This window comes from Lithobates pipiens, unplaced genomic scaffold, assembly GCF_037356315.1.
Source record: "Lithobates pipiens isolate NorthernLeopardFrog02 unplaced genomic scaffold, aLitPip1_a1.2 Scaffold_13, whole genome shotgun sequence".
In the NCBI taxonomy this organism is placed as follows: Eukaryota; Metazoa; Chordata; class Amphibia; order Anura; family Ranidae; genus Lithobates; species Lithobates pipiens.
This window is the reverse complement of record NW_027507718.1, coordinates 282,389,939-282,411,779: the sequence shown is the minus strand read 5'-3', so window position 1 is coordinate 282,411,779 and position 21,841 is coordinate 282,389,939. Positions and strand designations below refer to the sequence as shown.

Genomic DNA, 21,841 nt, shown 5'->3' with positions numbered 1-21,841 from the left:
ATAGACATCTCCCCCACTGTCATAGACATCTCCCCCACTCGTAATATCCACAGACATCTCCCACACTGTATATCCCCGGATCGCGTGGTTTTGATAAGTGAACCCTATTAGGTTTCCGACTTAAGGCCCTATGCACATTGGACATTTAGACCTGATGTACGAGGCTCCAGTGTGGGCTGAATGCACAGGGGCACCACACAGCTCCACTGGCAGCCTGTTAAACCTCTATGAAAGTTGCTGCAACTAGACCTTGCACCCAGTGCTGCTGTTTATGACAGTATTATGTGCCCATGGACGAATGCACAGAATGCAAGAATGTTGCATTGTGGACATCTGTCCCTGAGCACATAATACTGCCCTAAACATTTGTACAGCTCAATGCACGTACACAGCCCCGTCAGCCTCTCAGGGTTTAGCTGGACAATGCATATGTACCTTCAAGCATATGACCTAAAATAATCAAATATGTGAAAAACAGATTATGGTTTAGGTTGTATTTATGCAAAAATTTTGTAAACCCAAAAAAGGTTAAAGCAATGTTTTTTTGTTTTTTTTGGGGGGGAGGCGGATACACTAAACACATTAGTTATAAGCCACCGGGTGTACCAAGATGGCCGCCACTTCGGAGCTAGGCCAAAGCCGCGGCCTTTCCTAAGGCAGAGGCAGCGGAGCGCTTTGCGGATCTCGTGGTGTGCCGATTCGAACAGGTTGACCCGTAACGATCCATTGCACCATTAATGGCTGGGTATCGCCAAGTATGGCTGGATATTACCGAGTATTGCAGAGTACGGCTGGGTATTGCAGAGTATTAGCAGAGTATTGGCAGGGTATGGCAGAGTATTGCATGGTACAGCAGAGTATTGCAGAGTCTGGCTGGGTATTGCAGAGTATTGGCAGGGTATGGCTGGGTATTGCAGAGTATTGCAAGGTACAGCAGGGTATGGCAGAGTATGGCTGGGTATTGGCAGGATATTGCAGCGTATAGCTGGGTATTGCAGAGTATTAGCAGTGTATGGCTGGGTATTGGCAGGGTATTGCAGAGTATGGCAGGTGTACAGGACGCCAAGGTTGGGTCCTGGACGGGTGCTATGTAGCACCAGTATTCGGGTTGTGGTCTCTTTAAGGGAGACCCGTTAGACTTCAGGGGGTCACCCAAAATGGGTGAGAAATTCCGGGTATAGTCATCAGGAGAAGACTGACTCGCGGTCCTCTCTATATTACGAGAGAGATAGTTGGGACCCAGAATTTGGGGGTCTCTGAAGTGACATTTGGGTGGGAAAGAGCCTCCATCCCTGACTACAGGGATTCTGCACACAGGGGGTTAAAGACCTCCAAGAAAACAGCTCATAAGACAGGAAGTAGAGAAGAGGTGGCGGTGAGGAGGAGTAGGAGATTAACACCTGTCTGATGAGCTGTGTTGCTGTTTTGGAGGCTGCAAAAGATTTCTATAAGGACTCTGAAAACTTTGGGGCGAAGACCCGGCTACAGAACTGTAGGTGTTTTCTTTAATTCTTGTTTTTTTTGTGCTGAAGATAAGCGGACTTTAATTTACGTTTTGATCTGTGTGCTGAAGAAAGCCTTATTTTTTATTTAATTATAAATAAAAGTCTTTTGGTTTCACCTTTGAACGGTTTATGCACTTGGTCCCGCAGAGCTATTATCCCCAAAGTTTACAACTGGTGGAGAATGCGGGCAAAAGTGCATTTGCAGCCGCATAAAACATTTAAAAAAAACAAAAACTGAAATTTAAAAGAGACTGTGTGCAAATGGCATGTCTTGGGTGAAGTCAGCTCAGACACTGCAAGCAGCAGGTAAAGACATGGAGGAGGTCATCAGGGCTTTGGCACAAGCCACCGTGACTCAGCAGCAAGCTTCAGCAGACGCAAACCATTGCCATGAGGAAACAATGGCCTGGCACAGGCCATAGCTGCACAGCAGGAAAGCACACGGTCCCTAGCCGCCCAGTTTATTGCTCAGCAGGAGTCCACTCAAGCACAGGTGGCTGTCTTGCAGGAGGTAGTACAGCGGCTGGCTCAGGGACGACAACAAGCATCTGCAAAACTGCATCTTCTGTTGCAGATCCTCGAAGGGTGGTTCCTGTCCCAAGAATTGGAGACCTACAGTGTTGGCGATGTCGGTCCTGGGGACATACCCAGGCGCAATGCCCAATTCAGGAGGAGCCTATGGATTGCGGGAGTGGTCGGAGAAGCTCCTTCTATGTGCAAAGAGTCTGTGCCACTCAACTGGATCCGATTGGAAGACGGTTCGAGTGTGAAGTATGGGTGAACCACCTTCCTGCCAGGGCGCTACTGGACTCTGAAAGCATAGTAACACTTGTACATGCCAGGGTGATTGGGAGGCTTGGCCCTGTAAGAAAAACCCTACGCGTAGTGTGCATCCATGGGGACACCAAGGAGTACCCCTTGGTTTTGGTGACTGTGTCCTATGGCCATACCTCAGTGACACAAGAGGTTGGGGTAGTGAGAAGCTTAATACTTGGGGGGAGTCTTTCCGTTACAGGTTATGCTGGGGGAGGATGACGTGGAGCTCTCCCCGTTGCAGCTCCCGGTTGAGGAGGGTGAAGGGGAAACATCCTCAAGGCCAGTGCACCCAGACCTGGATGTACCCAGGGGTGCGTTTGGCACCGCCCAGTTGCAGGATCCTACCTTGGTCAATGCTCGAGAGCAGGGTTCTGTTGTGGATGGGGTCTCACAAATGCCAGGGGCAGACCAGAGGTTTCCTCATTTTGCATTGAACGAGGACTTGCTTTATTGAGTGGCTGAAAGCCGTGGGGGAACTATAGAGCAGTTGCTGGTTCCCCAACCGTATAGGTGGATGCTACTTGATCTAGCCCATAACGACGCACTGGGAGGACACTTGGTGGCAGAGAAAACAGGGGCCAGGATAACCGACCTGTTTTACTGGCCAGGGGTGAAGGCTGAGGTTAAAAGATATTGTGCATCTTGTCCCATTTGCCAGTTAACTGCCCCACTATAGAAGCCCTCTGGTACCCTTGCCAATTATTGAGGTTCCATTCGAGCGGATCGCTATGGATCTCGTGGGACCCCTGGTAAAGCCGGCAAGGGGGCACCAATATATATTAGTCATCCTAGACTATGCAACCAGATATCCAGAAGCAGTTCCTTTGAGGAAAACTTCCTCTAAGGCCATTGCCCAGGAATTATTTCAAATGGTTTCACGAACTGGATTTCCCAAAAAGATACTAACGGACCAGGGCACCCCTTTTATGTCAAAGGTGATGGCGGACTTGTGCAAACTATTTCAGATTAAACAGTTGCGGACGTCCGTCTATCACCCACAGATCGATGGCCTAGTTGAAAGGTTTAATAAAACCTTAAAGTTCATGCTAAAAAGAGTGGTCCAGAAAGACGGGAAGGATTGAGATATGTTACTCCCTGCCCTCTTGTTTGCCATCCGGGAGGTTCCACGAGTATCCAGGGGCTTCTCACCATTTGAGCTAGTGTATGGGCGAAGGCCCTGAGGGTTGCTCGATCTGGTAAAGGAAACGTGGGAAAGTGAGTCCTCACTGCACAAAACCGTGGTAGAGAATATCTCTCAAATGCGAGAGAGGGGGGCTAAGGTGATGCCGCTGGTGAGGGAGCACATGCAGAAGGCTCAGGATGCCCAAAGAAGGGTGTATAACCGATCGGCAAAAATCAGACAGTTTCAAGTAGGAGACCGGCTGGCTGTCCTAATACCCACAGTGGAGAGCAAGTTCTTGGCCAAGTGGCAAGGTCCGTTTGAGGTAGTAGAAAAAGTGGGGGAGGTAAACTACAAGGTACACCAGCCAGGGAAAAGAAAACCTTACCAGATCTATCACGTAAATTTGTTGAAACCCTGAAGAGACAGAGAACAGGTATCCGTGGTGGTAGCAGTACAGTCAGGAGACCATGCAGGGATCGACCTGGTGCAGGTGGCTGCTACCTTACCTAGGCCCCAAACCCAGCAAGCAAAAGATTTCCTTCAAAGAAATAGGGACATGTTTTCAGGGTAGCTGGGTCTCACCAATGTCATCGAACATGACATTGTAACTGAACCCAATGTAAAAATGTTGTTAAAGCCTTATTGTATCCCAGAAGCTCATAGAGTGGCAGTGTCTGAAGAGGTCAAAAGAATGCTCGAGCTTGATGTCATTGAGGAGTCGCAGAGCGAGTGGTTGAGTCCAATCGTGTTGGTACCCAAACCCAACGGCACTCTCCGCTTCTGCAACGACTTTAAAAAACTTAATGAAATCTCCAAGTTTGATGCTTATCCCATGCCACGGGTAGATGAGCTAATTGAGAGGTTGGGTCCTGCCAGGTATATTACCATGCTGGACCTCACAAAAGGGTACTGCAGATTCCCCTGACCAAGGAAGCTAGGGAGAAAACAGCATTCTCTACCCCGGAAGGCCACTTCCAATACAAAAGAATGCCCTTTGGTTTACACTCTGCCCCCGCTACGTTCCAAAGGGCCATGGACAAAACTCTGCGTCCACATCAACAGTACGCTTTTGTTTATTTGGATGACATAGTCATCTTCAGCACTGATTGGGAGTCCTATCTTCCCCGAGTTCAGGCAATCATAGACTCCTTGAGAAGAGCAGGATTCACCATCAATCCGGAAAAATGTGCAATTGGGGTGGAGGAAGCCAAGTACCTAGGGTACATTGTGGGTAGAGGGCTAGTGAAGCCCCAAATGAGTAAAGTAAAAGCCATACAGGACTGGCCTCGTCCCCTAACCAAGAAGCAGGTCAGAGCGTTTTTGGGCATAGTTGGCTACTACCGGAGGTTTATCCCCAACTTTGCCACCATTGCTGCACCATTGACTGACCTGACCAAAGGCAGAAAGTCTGTGATGGTAAAGTGGAATGACGATGCCGAAAAAGCTTTTCAGAAGCTTAAGATGGCATTGTGCCAGGATCCAGTGCTCGTAGCTCCGGATTTTACTAAGGATTTTGTAGTACAGATGCTTCAAATGAAGGGTTAGGAGCAGTCCTGTCTCAAGTGATCAATGGGGAAGAGCACCCTGTAGTTTTTCTAAGTAGGAAGCTGACGGCAGCGGAGAAAAACTATGCGGTGGTGGAGCGGGAGTGTCTTGCCATTAAGTGGGCTTTGGACTCTTTACGGTATTTCCTCCTAGGCAGAAGGTTTCGCCTGGTATCCGACCACGCCCCACTGGCCTGGATGAGGCAAAATAATTACACTAATGCCAGGGTGACAAGGTGGTTCCTTTCTCTCCAGGAGTTCAATTTTGTGGTAGAGCACAGATCCAGGAGACAACATCAGAATGCCGATGCCCTCTCCCGGGTCCATTGTATGATGTCAAGTGGTGCCTCCAACACCTCCGCGTTGAGGCGGGGGGGGGATATGTACAGGATGCCAAGGTTGGGTCCTGGACGGGTGCTATGTAGCACCAGTATTCAGGTTGTGGTCCCTTTAAGGGAGTCCCGGTAGACTTCAGAGGGTCACCCAAAATGGGTGAGAAATTCCGGGTATAGTCATCAGGAGAGGACTGACTCGTGGTCCTCTCTATATTAAGAGAGAGATAGTTGGGACCCGGAATTTGGGGGGCTCTGAAGTGACATTTGGGTGGGAAAGAGCCTCCCTCCCTGACTATAGGGATTCTGCACACAGGGGGTTAAAGGCCTCCAAGAAAACAGCTTATAAGACAGGAAGTAGAGAAGAGGTGGCGGTGAGGAGGAGTAGGAGATTAACACCTGTCTGATGAGCTGTGTTGCTGTTTTGGAGGCTGCAAAATATTTATATAAGGACTCTGAAAAGTTTGGGGCGAAGACCCGGCTACAGAACTAGGTGTTTTCTTTAATCCTTGTTTTTTTTGTCCTGAAGATAAGCGGACTTTAATTTACGTTTTGATCTGTGTGCTGAAGAAAGTCTTATTTTTTATTTCATTATAAATAAAAGTCTTTTGGTTTCACTTTTGAACGGTTTATGCACTTGGTCCCGTGGAGCTATTATCCCCAAAGTTTACACAGGGTATTGCAGAGTATGACAGGGTATTGCAGAATATGGCAGAGTATTGCGGGGTACGGCAGAGTATGGCTGGGTATTGCAGAGTATTGGCAGGGTATGGCTGGGTATTGCAGAGTATTGCAGGCTATGACGGTATTGGCAGGGTATGGCAGAGTATGGAGGGATGGCTGAGCATGGATGGATCCATGGATGTGACTGCAATTGTCACAGAGCAGCGCTGGGGGTACTACAGATACAGCTCACAGCGCTGTTGCCACCCGATCTCTCCCCTCCACTGTACAGAGCAGTACACAGAGGAGAGAGAGGAACCGGCATTATGACATGATGCCGGTTTGTTTACAAGTGATCGCCCCATCTTTTGACGATCAGCGATACGCCACCGGGTGTACCAAGATGGCCGCCGCTCCAGAGCTAGGCCGAAGCCACGGCCTTTCCTAAGGCTGAGGCAGCGGAGCTCTCCGTGGATCGCGTGGTGTGCCGATCCGAACAGGTTGACCTGTTCGGATCACAGATCGGTGACGTTCCGTTGCACCACTAGTGCTAGTATACATCGTATACCAGAGGCAGGTCCAAAGTCCGGCCCGTGTTGCGGTTTAATATGACCTCACTGGTAATTTGGAGATATATATATATATATATATATATATATATATAATGATATAAAAACTTTCTGTCTCAGTGATAATACTTCCTTTGACAAATAAAACAGTATATCTCCTTTGCAAGTGTAGTGTCACAGTTTGCTGCCTATCACAGGATGGTGCGGAAGTGACGTTGTTGCGTACTGCGCATGCGCGATGCGTTCCAAACGCTCGCACCGTGCGTTCCAACATAGTTTCGGCAATACAGTTCAGCGAAACCATCACATAATGTTACGGAAGTGAAGTTACACACAACACAAACACTGGGCCGTTCGTTACAACACTAATACTTCCCTTGTTACCTAGTAGGTTTTGCATTGCTGGGACTTGTAGTGCCTATCCTGAGCTACATGCTTCAATGTTCAGTGTCCTCATCCCTATCCCCATGCTTCAATGTTCAGTGTCCTCATCCCTATCCCCGAGCTTCAATGTTCAGTGTCCTCATCCCTATCCCCGAGCTTCAATGTTCAGTGTCCTCATCCTTATCCCCGAGCTTCAATGTTCAGTGTCCTCATCCCTATCCCCCTGCTTCAATGTTCAGTGTCCTCATCCTTATCCCCGAGCTTCAATGTTCAGTGTCCTCATCCCTATCCCCCTGCTTCAATGTTCAGTGTCCTCATCCCTATCCCCGAGCTTCAATGTTCAGTGTCCATCCTTATCCCCGAGCTTCAATGTTCAGTGTCCTCATCCTTATCCCCGAGCTTCAATGTTCAGTGTCCTCATCCCTATCCCCCTGCTTCAATGTTCAGTGTCCTCATCCTTATCCCCGAGCTTCAATGTTCAGTGTCCTCATCCCTATCCCCCTGCTTCAATGTTCAGTGTCCTCATCCCTATCCCCGAGCTTCAATGTTCAGTGTCCATCCTTATCCCTGTGCTTCAATGTTCAGTGTCCTCATCCCTATCCGCAAGCTTCAATGTTCAGTGTCCTCATCCTTATCCCCATGCTTCGATGTTCAGTGTCCTCATCGAAGCAGGGGGATAAGGATGAGGACACTGAACATTGAAGCTCGCGGATAGGGATGAGGACACTGAACATTGAAGCAGGGGGATAGGGATGAGGACACTGAACATTGAAGCTCGGGGATAAGGATGAGGACCCTGAACATTGAAGCAGGGGGATAAGGATGAGGACACTGAACATTGAAGCTCGCGGATAGGGATGAGGACACTGAACATTGAAGCAGGGGGATAGGGATGAGGACACTGAACATTGAAGCTCAGGGATAAGGATGAGGACACTGAACATTGAAGCACAGGGATAAGGATGAGGACACTGAACATTTAAAGCTTGCGGATACGGATGAGGACACTGAACATTGAAGCACAGGGATAAGGATGAGGACACTGAACATTGAAGCTTGCGGATAGGGATGAGGACACTGAACATTGAAGCATGGGGATAGGGATGAGGACACTGAACATTGAAGCACAGGGATAAGGATGAGGACACTGAACATTGAAGCTCGCGGATAGGGATGAGGACACTGAACATTGAAGCATGGGGATAGGGATGAGGACACTGAACATTGAAGCACAGGGATAAGGATGAGGACACTGAACATTGAAGCTCGCGGATAGGGATGAGGACACTGAACATTGAAGCACGGGGATAAGGATGGACACTGAACATTGAAGCTCGGGGATAAGGATGGACACTGAACATTGAAGCTCGGGGATAAGGATGAGGACACTGAACATTGAAGCACGGGGATAAGGATGGACACTGAACATTGAAGCTCGGGGATAAGGATGAGGACACTGAACATTGAAGCACGGGGATAAGGATGGACACTGAACATTGAAGCATGGGGATAGGGATGAGGACACTGAACATTGAAGCATGTAGCTCAGGATAGGCACTACAAGTCCCAGCAATGCAAAACCTACTAGGTAACAAGGGAAGTATTAGTGTTGTAACGAACACTTCCGTAACATTATGTGATGGTTACGCTGAACTGTATTGCCGAAACTATGTTGGAACGCACGGCGCAAGTGTTTGGAACGCATCGCGCATGCGCAGTACGCAACAACGTGGCCCGTGTTTGTGTTGTGTGTAACATCACTTCCGTAACATTATGTGATGGTTTCGCTGAACTGTATTGCCGAAACTATGTTGGAACGCACGGCGCGAGCGTTTGGAACGCATCGCGCATGCGCAGTACGCAACAACGTCACTTCCGCACCATCCTGTGATAGGCAGCAAACTGTGACACTACACAAGGACACTGACAACATACCTGACAGGTGTTCAAAACCTCCCCCTCTATCCGCTATTCCATTTTTGTTATTAATAGTGAAAAAAAATGTTGAGTTTGCTACAGTGATGTCCATCATACTAAGGTTAGCTTTTTCAGTTCTGAAAATGCATAGCATCGTTTCCCGTGCAATTTTATATACGGTAGTTATGAAATTGTGTAATTGAAGCAAATGTAGGATTTTGGGTCTGTCAAAAAGATACTGCCAACCCTTTAAGGAGGCTTCAAAAGCCTTAACTGGTTGAAAGGCTCCTGATCATGTGATCATATGATCAATGTGATGGGCTATCACAGTGGTCATGTGATCAAGGGCCTACCTATTTCTGGTTTCTGATCGTAAATAGTAACCAGGAGTTTTCGGTGACAGCTCGGTCATTGTAGTGGGGGGTGCTGAATGTATGTATACCCACTTCCCTACCGCCCATAGTTAAATTACATCCTTGACTTTGTGCGGGGATATCTGAATGATACCTGCGGCTAGAGGCATCATTCAGATATCATTCTTTCCAGATGGCGATTCTGTGCACCATAAGAATGAATAGTGGCAGTTCCACCATTTGATCATTCTTACTTACTTCCCCCTACTCCCGCCACCATCCGGTCCTTCTCTGGGCTCTGCCATCGGGGGCCCGGAGAAAGAATCGGCTGGTGCCGCATGACTACAATAGAGATTTCCGGTGACCAGATAGTCACCAGTCATCTCTATGACCGTCGGAGTCCCGGACATGATGTAAAATGAAAATAATAATAAAAATTTTTTTTTTAAACACCCCTGTCCCCGGGAGCTTGTGAAGCAAATGCACACGCAAGTCCTGCCCACATATGTAAACGCCATTCAAACCACACATGTGAGGTATCGCCACATGCCAGAGCGTGTGCAACAATTCTAGCACTAGACTGTAACTCTAAACTGGTAACCTGTAAAAATTTTCAAAGCATCGCCTATGGAGATTTTTAAGTACCGAAGTTTGGTGCCATTCCATTAGTGCACACAATTTTAAAGCGTGACGTGTTAGGTATCTATTTATTCAGTGTAACATCATCTTTTACATTATACAAAAAAATTGGGCTAACTTTACTGTTATTTTTTCATTCATGAAACCTTTTTTTTTTCCAAGAAAAAGGCGTTTGAAAAATTATTGCGCAAATAAAGTGCAAGATAAAAAGTTACAATGAACGCCATTTTATTCTACAGGGTGTCTGCTAAAAAAACATATATAATGTTTTGGGGATTCTGAGTAATTATCTAGCAAAAGAATTATGATTTTTACATGTAGGAGAGAAGTGCCAGAATAGGCCTGGTATTGAAGTGGATACACAACACAGAAAAACCGTGCCAGTTGTACACATATATGTTGCATACTATATATGTATATGGCTGACAGCAATAGGTAAAGATATAAATGCCTTTCTTGTTTGATGTTGGATAAAGTAAGGAAAGGGTTTTGTCCCCGTTGTAAACATTACCCCTCTCTTCCTGTCCTAAAAATTGAGGGAACCTCCCCAGTACTATGAAGTCAGCAAAGGTTCTAACCTTTCCTAACGCTACAAAAAAAAATGTACTGCTAAGTCCCTATCAGAAAGATATTCCCTCAGTTACCTTCTTGGTTACCATCCTAGGAAGTAAAGCTGACCATACACCATGCGAAAATCATTTCATGGGTGACCCTGTTGCCAGGATTGCGGGATCCCAACATCCCCAACTGACAATCGAAGGAACCATCTATAAAATTGTTGGCTGAACAGCGGCTGCATTCAATCAGATGCAGCTGCTGTTTGGGTATTCTGCAGGCACTCTCGGTCAGAATACAATAGCTGCGGCAGGAGATTTGTACATCTGCACTGAATCTGTTAAATAATTGGCACACAGATAGCAATAAAAACCCTTCCCGACTGTATTCAAATGTCCGGACTACAGGTCAAATTTAACCACTTCAATACCAGGCACTTAGACACCTTCCTGCCCAAGTCAATTTTTAACTTTCAGCGCTGTCGCAATTTGAATCACAACTGTGTGGTTATACAACACTGTACCCAAACACATTTTTTATAATTTTGTTCCCACAAATAGCTCACCTCTGCAGTTTGTATTTTTTGCTCAATAAATAAAAAAAGACCGAAAATTTTGAAAAAAAAAACCAAGTTTTTCTTTGTTTCTTTTTATTTTTGTAAATAAGTAAGTTTTCTTCTTCGATGATGGCCACAGATATGGCTGTACTGACAGGCACCGATTAGGTGCACCAATGAGGTGGCACTGATGGGCATTGGTAGGTGGCACTGGTATGCGGCACTGATGGGCTTATGGGTGGCACTGATAGGTGGCACGGATGGGCACCGATAGGTGGGCACTGGGCAAGGATGGGCACCGATAGGTGGCACTGATGGGTGGCACTGACACTGATTGGTGGCACTGATGGGTGGCATTGCTGGGCATCATATGTTATATAATGGTGCCAATCAGTGCAGATTTGTGGGAACTGATTGGCACAGATTGGGAATAATTTGCACATGTGGATGGCCATGGGGTACATACCTGGCCATCCAAATGTTGCCCCCCTCTCTGGTGGTCCTGGCGGCTCTCCTGGTGGTCTAGTGTGGGCATCCAAGGGGGCTGTGCTGATAAATAATCAGCGCAGACCCCCCTGTCAGGTGGCCTGCCAATCGTCTCTCCTCTACTCGCCTTCTGTCAGACGCGATTGAGGAAAAGCCGATCAACAGGTTTTCCTATTGACATTGTGATCAGCCATGATTGGACACAGCTCATTGCATAGTAAAGAGCCTATGTGGGAGGCTCTTTACCAAGATCGATGTAGCGGTGTGTCAAACTGACACATTACACCACCGATCGCCGCGATGCGCACCCCCACGGGTGCGCGGCGGCTGTTTTCCTGAAGGACGTCATATGACACCCAGTCAGGATAACAGAACCACCACCCGGCCGTCATTTTGCTATAGGCCAGGTGGGACATATAAATATATAAGAAATCAGCTTTTATATTTCCATTATAAATAAGTGACAAACACAAATATATATAACATTTTATTTGAATTACCACAGTTATTACAAAAGGAATACATCTGAACAAGCTTTTCATAGAGACCAGCATTTTTTTTTTTTTTTACAAGTATACAAACACATACATATCTTTTTAGAAAATAGATCCCCAAACCTATTAATGGTTTACAAGCAGTTACAACATATTAAGGCACACAAATAATTTGTTTATTATTTGCATTGGTATGTGCATCTAAAAAATGTTATTTAGTGATATTTATTTTTGTAGAAGTATCCAACTCCATTAAGCCATGGAACTATATTTTGAGTGCAAATCTGATATCCCTGACTTGTACATCAGATGCTGTGTAGCAACAAAGGCAGCTTATAGATTTTAGATGACACAATATCAAGTCTATGGTGGCAGACCGATGTGCAGAACTCTTGGGAGGACCTTTCATTTGGTGGGTTTAACAGCCTATTGAGAATGCTATTTCTCTCCCTCAAGCTGAGCGGTGCTGGCAGTGTCTGCCTGTGCTGCTTTGTATTGAGACAGGATTGCCAGAGGGAGCATGCTAAACTGCCCAGCTTAACAAACTTCGATTAAAGGAGCTGGGTGAAGTTATTGGCCAAACAATGACTGCATTCTTTCAGATACTATCAGTCGTTATGTATTCTGCCGATGTCAGTGGCTGTAAGAATATAATTGCTGTCAGAGAAAGTCCTCCATCCAGGCTGTTTAGCATGGATGGTGGACTCTATTGATTCTTTTTGTTCAGCCTGCTAAAGAGGTATGTATGGCCATAGACGGTGTGAATTTTAGGTGCAGGAAAGAAATTCACAGATAGTGCTGACAGGGGAAGCCCTCTTGTTTTGCCACGGTGCGCTGCGCGTCACATTTTATCCTTTTCCTATGCCACACCTATAACCGCATGCCCCGCCCCCTAATTATAACACAACTCCGCCTACTGGCAAAAAAGTGTTCCGAATTTTTTTTTTACAATGTTGGCAACTATGCATATGATTATTGATAGCGGCTATACAAGCCACTAGCGATAATCGCAAGCAAAATCTGACAGTCTGGCTGTACCCAACTTGATTGTTTGATCAACTTGGTACATTCAGCCTGCCCGTACACAGTTGGAACATCGGCCAGTTTCTACCAAGATTTGAACCATCTATAGCTGGCCTATATCTATCTGTCTGCTCAGACTGATTAGAAATACTAGAGTGTCCTCTGCATCTGTTCTGCAGGGGTGCTAAATACACTGCTTGCTATACAGATGGCTCCTAAAAGGAGAATCTACATATCTGTGTCTAAAATAAATCATAAACATATGATGAGCAAGCATGTAAAAATGTTTAAGTCCCATGCAAATTATGTTTAGCATAATGCAGCAACAAAAATAATGCAGCATGCTTTCTTACTGAAAACATACTCTAAAATTACTTTATAGTAACCCTGTGTTGTCACCATAGGCAACAAAGTAACAGTGCAGTGGTACAGCAGGCACCCTAATATGCCTGTGCCTACCTATACATATGCCTGCTGCCCACCTCCCTGTGTTGCAGTGTACTACTTGTAAGTATGTAAGTTATTATCCACCTTTGGAAAATGCACTGCCCCTGCGATAAAACCTACAGTATTGTTTACTCCAGTTGTAAGACCCCATATTATGTGACAAATGCCTCCATGTATTTGGTGTCTGATTCAGACTTCTTATAAAGTTTTCCGAAGTGTTGTACTGTGTTTTACATGCAGCTGCTGCTGGGCTGCAAGCACAGACAGCTCCCTTTTCCATTAGCATTTGGTCAAATTCGGCTAAGTAGAATTTTTAAAAAATTTTTATGAAAAGCTCATTAGTATACTACAGTATGTAAATTGTATTTTAATCTCTCTTTTTTTTTTTTTTTTCAAAACTAGTTTAGGCTGGACTGATTATCCTGATACTTAATGTAGAATAAATACCAATAGTCTCAAAAGATATATCAACACAAAATTCAGCAGTGCCATCACCATAAAATGTTCTGTTACCGAGTTTAAGGCTGGGTTCACACTGCTGCGGGGGGAGATCCGGATGTGATTCGCACCGCAAATCACATCCGATCTCCGTAGCGATGCGAGTACAGCCATACAGATAGTATGGCTGAATTCGCATCGCTCCCGCAGCAAACTCGCACGGGACCCTTTTTTTGGTCCACAACAGAATCGGATCGCATGGGGGTTCACACCATGCGATCAGATTCCTGTGCGAGTCGGCAGATCGCACTGCGATATGCGGACGGATCTGGGGGTGTCATTAACATATCATTGACACTCCCAGCCGTCCGCATAGGGCAGTGTGAACTGCCGGCGGGAGGTGTGCGATGCGGGAAAACACCGCGGATTCGCGGCGTTCCCGCATCGCAGCGGTGTGAACCCGGCCTAAAGCTGAATTCTAAGCTCACGTTTTCACTCTAATGCCCCATACACACGGTCGGATTTTCCAAAGGAAAATGTTCGATGGGAGCTTGTTGTCGGAAATTCCAACCATGTGGAAGCTCCATCGGACATTTTCCATCGGGATTTCCTGGAGATCTGGATTTCAAATTTTCCGACAACAAAATCCGTTGTCGGAAATTCCGATCGTGTGCACACAATTCCGATGCACAAAGTTCCACGCATGCATGGAATCAAGCAGAAGAGCCGCACTATTGAACTTAAGTTTTGCGCGGTTCGTCGTACGTGTTGTACGTCACCGCGTTCTTGACGTTCGGAATTTCCGACAAGATTTGTGTGACCGTGTGTATGCAAGACAAGTTTGAGCCAACATCTGTTGGGAAAAAAACATGGATTTTGTTGTGGGAGAATCCTATTGTGTGTCCAGAGCATAAGGCCTCATTCCCATTTAGCAATTTGGGATCCCAGGCAGAATTTGCAGCGATTCTGCCTGCAATAGTGGCAAAATATACCACGCATGTTTGGGTGCCATTTATTTTTAATGGTACCTCAAACGCAGTGCCGTTTTGCCACAATTGTCACATTTGAGGTATCATTTAAAAATGAATAGCGCCCAAACACACGTGATGCGCTTTGCCACTATTGCAGTGTGATTTTGTTTTTCTCCTTAACCGCTTCAGCCCCAAAAGGATTTATCCCCTTCCTGACCAGAGCACTTTTTGCGATACGGCACTGCGCCACTTTAACTGACAATTGCGCGGCCGTGCGACGTTACACACGAACAACATTTTTTTACACAAATAGAGCTTTCTTTTGGTGATATTTGATCACCTTTGCGGTTTTTCTTTTTTTGCGATATAAACAAAAAAAAGAGTGACAATTTTGGAAAAAAAACAATATTTTTTACTTTTTGCTATTATAAAAAAAATTTCTTTCTCAGTTTAAGACAATATGTATTCTTCTACATATTTTTCGTAAAACAAAATCGCAATAAGCGTATATTGATTGGTTTGTGCAAAAGTTATAGCGTCTACAAAATAGGGGATAGCTTTATGGAATTTTAATTAGTAATGACAGTGATCTGCACTGATTACTGTGTAAATGACACTGCCAGGGAAGGCGTTAAACACTAGGGGGTAATCAAGGGGTTAAGTGTGTCCTAGGGAGTGATTCTAATTGTAGGGGGGGGGATTGTCTCACTAGAATATGACAGGGAGCAATAGATCTCTGTCACGTTGCTAGGCAGAACAGGGAAATGCCTTGTTTACATAGGTATCTCCCCATTCTCCCGCTCTGTGACACGATCGCGGGCCCTAGGCAGACATCAAGTCCATGGGCACGCTCATGGAGTAGGCCGGCGGCACGTATGCGCCCACTATGCCGTGATTTAAAGGGGACATACCTGTACACCCATTTGCCCAGCCATGCCATTGTGCCGACATATATCATTGTGCGCTAATCGGCAAGGGGTTAAAAAATAAAAGCAAAACAGTTGAGTTGAACAAGACAAAAGGGATAATCTTCCAATGAGACACTTGTTCCCCTGCCAACTGTTAAATGGAGATTTTTTTTCCACATTGGAAAGACAACCTCTCACTTCCTGTTGAGCTTACAGGACAGGATGTTAAGGTAAATCTCCCTAATGTGACACAAAGAAAACCGACAGTGGGTTTTACCCTTCCCTACTCTATCCAAAATTAAAAGAAATGTAGACTTAAACCCTTTTGGTATCTGAAATATGTTACGCTATACAGTCAGTAACTGTGCAATGTCTTTATCAAAGACTCTAATGTGAAAGTCTAAGCCCTTGCACACACGGTCGGAGAATCTGTCGGAATGAGTCTTATCGGACCATGTCGTCAGATAATCCGACTGTGTGTGGTATGCATCGGACTGATTCCGTCCGAATCTCCGTCCGACCCAATTTTCCAACATGTTGGAAATATTTCCCGACCAACTGGGCCGGAGGGACCTAATCCGATCATGTGTAGAGCATTTTCATCGGACCAAGTGCCACGCATGCTCAGATCAAATTCCTACATCAAAGCTATTGGCTACTAGCCTGAATGTAGTCCCATCGTAACGAAATTACGTCATCACGTTCTGAAAGATCGGATTTTTCGCCAACTTGGCCCGACCGTGTGTATGCAACAGTTTCGGACACAATCCGTCGGACTAAATCCGACGGGCAAAATCCGACGGATTTGGTTGGCAAAATCTCCGACCGTGTGTACGTGGGCTAATGCTTTTCTTAACTTGATAATGGACATTAGGCCTGATTCAGTTGCATTGAACTATGCTCAATGATTGTGATAAAGCATTCACCTAGAACTACTAATGTGATAATTCACAAAATAATAACAATATAATTCTGTTCCACATATCAGTGAAATATGACACAGTACTAAAACATAATACATTTTTGTCTCGCTGCTGTATTTTTACTCCTGGCCCAATAAAAAAAAACCCTTGAAATATGTGGGACACTTGAATGACAAAATCTATTCATCTTTGGTAGCAAACGCTTGATTTATAAAATTGGTTATCTTTTTTGTATCTTTATGTCAAATGGGAAAGGAGCGAGTGTGAGGCCAAACCGTCCTTCCAACATAGGCTGAAACGTGTCATCAGCGAATGAAAAACTGAAAGACTGCAGGAGATTGACAAACATAAGAAAAAGCTCCATCTTGGCCAGTTGTTCCCCCATGCAGACCCTTCGACCTGGTTACAGAAAAGTTATATCATTAATATTTTCATCTTTTGTCAGAATAATAATCACAAGTTATCAAAAAAGGCTACATTTTATAATATATACTATACTTCCAGCCGTCAGAATACCTGAACAGTGGCTGCATCTGATTGGATGGAGCCGCTTTTCAGTCAACAATTTTCCACCCGGCTCCTTCAAATTTCAGATCAAAGGATGTTGGATGGGAGATTGCAGACATGGCCACCAAAGTTTAAAATTTTGGCTAATTCATCAGGATCCAGCTAAATTTTCTTTGTGTATGGCCAATATCACATGCAATGGACAAGAAGGTTAAAACATGAATGTATACTCTAACGTAATGACCTATATCATGCTAAAGAATCATGTCTCATAACAATTCCCATTTTATCTCTAAAAATATGTGTTTTCATCTTCTTTTGATCCATTGTTGCATCTTAGTGCTGTTGAACTGCTAAAGCCATTTTCTGTCTACATGCATGGCTACTTGTATTCTCTAAAGTAGCCCATGTGACAGCTTGACAGGAACCAAGCGTGGTGGGATTACAAAGTATTATTTTAATAAAGGAGGCATGTGAGTAGACACAGCGTGGTGCAGCGTCAGAAAACACTCAGAGTCCCAGCATAGAGAAACAGAATTATTTTGTAACTGAAGTTCAGTAATACAGAACAAGCCCAGTGGGAAGGCAACCTGACTGGGAAAACTCACCAAATGCAACAGCAGTGTGTCAGTAAAATTAGTCATCAGGTGTGCTGACGGCATCTGTCTCGAGGGGTGAAATGCAGCCTGGCCGGTCCATACCCAAGTGGGAAGGCTTCCAGAAGTGTGGCGTCTCCCACCTCTTTCCCTACTCCTCCAGAACCTCTCCCTGATACTAAGCACTTTCCCTGTCAGATGGGTAACTTGTCCCTACTCTAGCATGAAATGCACACCAAACCCAGGAGCTGGACCTTCAATAAACTCTGCTTGACCCAGGATGGCCACCAAAGTCACATGGGGTGCTAGGATCCAATCGGATGTTTCCTCTCTGTGGCTGAGGAAACCATAGAGGAACTAGGTTCCTCTCGACTTCCTCCTACACCTACATTGCTGCTACAGATGAGTGTATCTTGCAGTGGAGAAAATAGCTACAGACAGATTTAGAAATATTGAAAAAAAATTGTTGTTAAAGATAATCATATGAGAGTTTAGTGACTGGGTTTGCAAGAATAACAAGAGTTATTACCAATGCCAAAAGGAATAAAGGCTTCCTTTTTAAGAATCTGTCCATGGTCATCCAGAAATCTGCTTGGGTTGAAATCATTTGGCTTGTCCCAGACCTGCGGATCTCGGTGTACAGCCCAGAGATTAGCCAGAACCACACTGCCTTTTGGAATGGTGTAGCCTTGGAACACTGCAAACAAAAAACACACAAATTTAATTTGGTAAAATCAAATTAGATGGAACAATTACTATAAACATATGATGTTCAAATGTACTACAGATCATGTTGACTCATCTAAATAAAATTGTCTTTATACATTTTTTTAATAATGAAGATCCTTATTCAGTTTGATGCATGGTTGAATCTACTACACTTAACATAAAAAAAGACTTGCTGAATCCATTTTCTTAAGAGGGATTCCCATTTAACAAGTACAACGACCTTGACTTGAATTAATCCCATTACATTCTTGCTAAATTATTGATATACAGCTGCTGTTACACCTGAAGCCAAGATGCAATTTCAAACATGGTAATTCAGAACGAACAAATCATGTACACCATTTAGATTATGCAGCACCCTGATGTTTAGGCAGGGTTGCTAGTAAATTTACCTGCCAAGTATAGTTGCCTTGGCCAATTTATAGGAGATCGATTGATTCCATTCTAATTCTGGAATTGCTGCACTTCTCTCTTCTATCACTAAATGGCCGGGTACCTGATGGCATTAGATAAGACAAGGGCATTGCAAGAAAAGATTAGGAATAGATGGGATGTCTCAGCCAATGGGCAGGGATCTTCTTGGGTGCCTTGGCCTGCTGAGAGAGCCTATTTATTTGGGTGAGGTCAGGTGATCGGGGTTCTGTGCCACTTGGACGGCTGTCTGGGTGAACGTGTGTTTTACTGCCCTGGGCTGCTTGGCCAGAACCTGAAGCCTATCCCGGTTACATCTGGCTGCTAGGCTGTCTGAGGGCCTATCCAAAAGCAAGAGAGCAGCGCAGGGTTAGGACTGCGGCTTGCAGTCCAACCAAAGTGGCGGTTTTGCCGGACGGAGAATCTGTCATGGTCGGAGGTAGAGGGGAAGCCGTCGCCACTAAGGGACCATACACCTTGTTACCAGGGACCACCGTGAGTAGCTGAAGCAAGTACCAGAGCAGTATTCTCACCAAGAATCGGGAAACCACCTGGTGTCAAGCCAGGGACCCAGCGAGTGGAGGTGTCGCTAGCAGAGCAGTCTTATGTGCTAAGCCAGGGACCAAGCAGGCTGGTGAGGTGATGCTTTAGGAGTATCTGTGAGTGCCAAGCTAGGGACCCAGCAGGGACACGGGGTGATGCTTGAGGAAGATACTCAGTGAGAAGATTGGAAGAGCTCAGGAGATCCTGTGACAGTGGATCAGCGGGGTCTAAGTGATGGACTGGGAGCTCAGTTGAGTGAAGATCTAAAAAGTAGATTGTAGAAGAAGTGAAAGAGTTCATTACAACCTGTGTTAGAATCGGGTTGTGTTCAAGATTGTTGCCATAGAAGACTGCGTGTCTACACATGCAGATGTGGTGTCCAGCCTACCTATAGAAGTCTCGGAGTCTGCTAATTGACACAGCAACTACTAAAGGGTGTCCTGGCCCTAAACCCTCTCTCCCACACTTCTGTTTAAGAAAAAATAAATCTCTTTGCATTCAAGAAGTGTCTGGCGCCCATTAATCTACCTTACTTTGCACCCACGGTGCCTTGTAACTCAATCTACATGGAAAGATGTCAGCTGTCCTTAACTCTGGAGGTCACCATTAGGCCTGAAGAGTCTCAGACTTGGCTACATTTACATGAAAGAAAATGCTGGTGCTCATGTAACCACCAAGGTAAATCTTACAAAACAAAGGCAGACTGTCTCTTATGGGGTTAAAAAAGAATGAATCTCGAACTGAAAGCTTTTTTGTTGTAAAATAGAGTGGGAAAGAACATCTACCAGGTTTTTACCAATCTCAATCACCACTTGGGAGTTTCACCCTCACATCCTGTTGTGTCACCAGAACAAAAAAAAAAGAACTCTCCCCAAATGGATAAAGAAATACCAAAACAAACTGACAGAGACAGTGATTATGACCCTAATGCCGCGTACACACGACCGGACTTTCCGGCAGACTAGGTCCGATGGTCTTCCCGACTGACTTTTGGCAGAGTTCCAACAGACTTTTGCAAACAGACTAAACAAGGAAGTTCAGTAGCCAGTAGCCAATAGCTTCCCTTGCGTTGTATTTGGTCCGTTGGACCAGCACACAGATGAACAGTTTTCCCGATTTTAGTCCGTTGGACTTGAGTCCGTCGGATAGATTTGAAACATGTTCTATTTCTAGGTCCTTCTGATTTTTTTTCTGAAAAACTATCAGACTAGCCCACACACAATCAGATTGTCTGACAGTCTAATCCCTTCGGACCTAGTCTTCCGGAAAGTCTGGTCGTGTGTATGCATCATAAGGCTTTTCATTGCTGTTTGTATCTCTGTTGGAGAGGTTTCTTCTTGTAAAAGTGTAATAACCTTGAGGGCAAATCTACCCAATGTTTTGAATCAAGAGCAACAATAAAACCAGCTAAAGGTTCTAGGCCTTCCTCCTTTTATCCAGCACACAAACACACACACACACACACACACACACACAATTATGACTGGATATGCACTTCAAAGTAATTCTAAAGGTTAAAATAAATGAAAAAAATAAAAAGCAACCAAAAAAACATGTTATACTTACCTGCTCTGTGCAATGGTTTTGCACAGAGCAGCCCCATTCCTCTTCCTTTTGGGTCCCCTGATGGTGGTCCTGCCCCCCCCCATGCTGAGTGCCCCCAATATGAAGTCTCTTGCTATAGGGGCACTCGAGCAGGCTCGACCCCCCCCCCTCTCTTCTCATTGGCTCACTGGTTGTGATAAACATGCACATTTCCCTGTCGAGATGGGCGGAGCACAGTTAGGTATGAGGGAGACTGGGGGAAAGCTGCACCCAGAAGGTTTTTTTTTACCTTAATGCATAGATAAATCAACCTCAATGGATATCTTCTCCTCCCTCATATATATGTAAAAAAACATTAAATTAAATAAGACATATTGGGACATTTATTTTCTTTGCAACAAAGCTTTTATCTTCACTGGCACCATGCAGCTCAAGATCTTTCTGCAAACAAAAACAAGTAAGGAAACATTGGAGAAAACGTTGGGGTGCACTATATCTGGAAGAATGGTCAAACATTCCCATAGACACACTCCTAAACCTTGTGGACGGCCTTCTCAGAAGAGTTGAAGCTGTTAGGCCGCGTACACACGCGGGGACTGTTCGCCCAACTTTGTCCGCTGAACAGTGTTTCGGCGGACAGTCCGCCCGTGTGTGGGCTTTCAGCGGACAGTTTCAGCGAACAGTTTGCTGAACAAGGTTTTTCGGAATTTCCGAAAAACTGTCCGCTGAAACTTGGTTTCAGCGAACAGTCCCCTCGTGTGTAGGCTTGTTCGTCAAACTAAGTTCCGCGCATGCTCAGAAAGGATTTACACGCCGAAAGTTGTAATGCAATGTATAGGACGTCGTATTTTGCGTCCCGTCGTA

General features: G+C 45.2%; 1 protein-coding gene across 1 annotated transcript in view; it reads right to left on the bottom strand.

Moving 5' to 3' along the window:
• Positions 1-11,916: 11,916 nt before the first annotated feature.
• Positions 11,917-21,841, bottom strand: part of CYP2U1 (cytochrome P450 family 2 subfamily U member 1) — a 49,915-nt gene continuing 39,990 nt past the window's right edge. Inside the window, exons 4-5 of the mRNA XM_077476687.1 lie at positions 18,279-18,446; positions 11,917-17,045 (exon numbers count right to left, since the gene is read on the bottom strand). Coding sequence (XP_077332813.1) covers positions 16,867-17,045; positions 18,279-18,446 — 347 coding nt within the window. The 3' untranslated portion in view covers positions 11,917-16,866. The remainder of the gene's footprint in view (positions 17,046-18,278; positions 18,447-21,841) is intronic.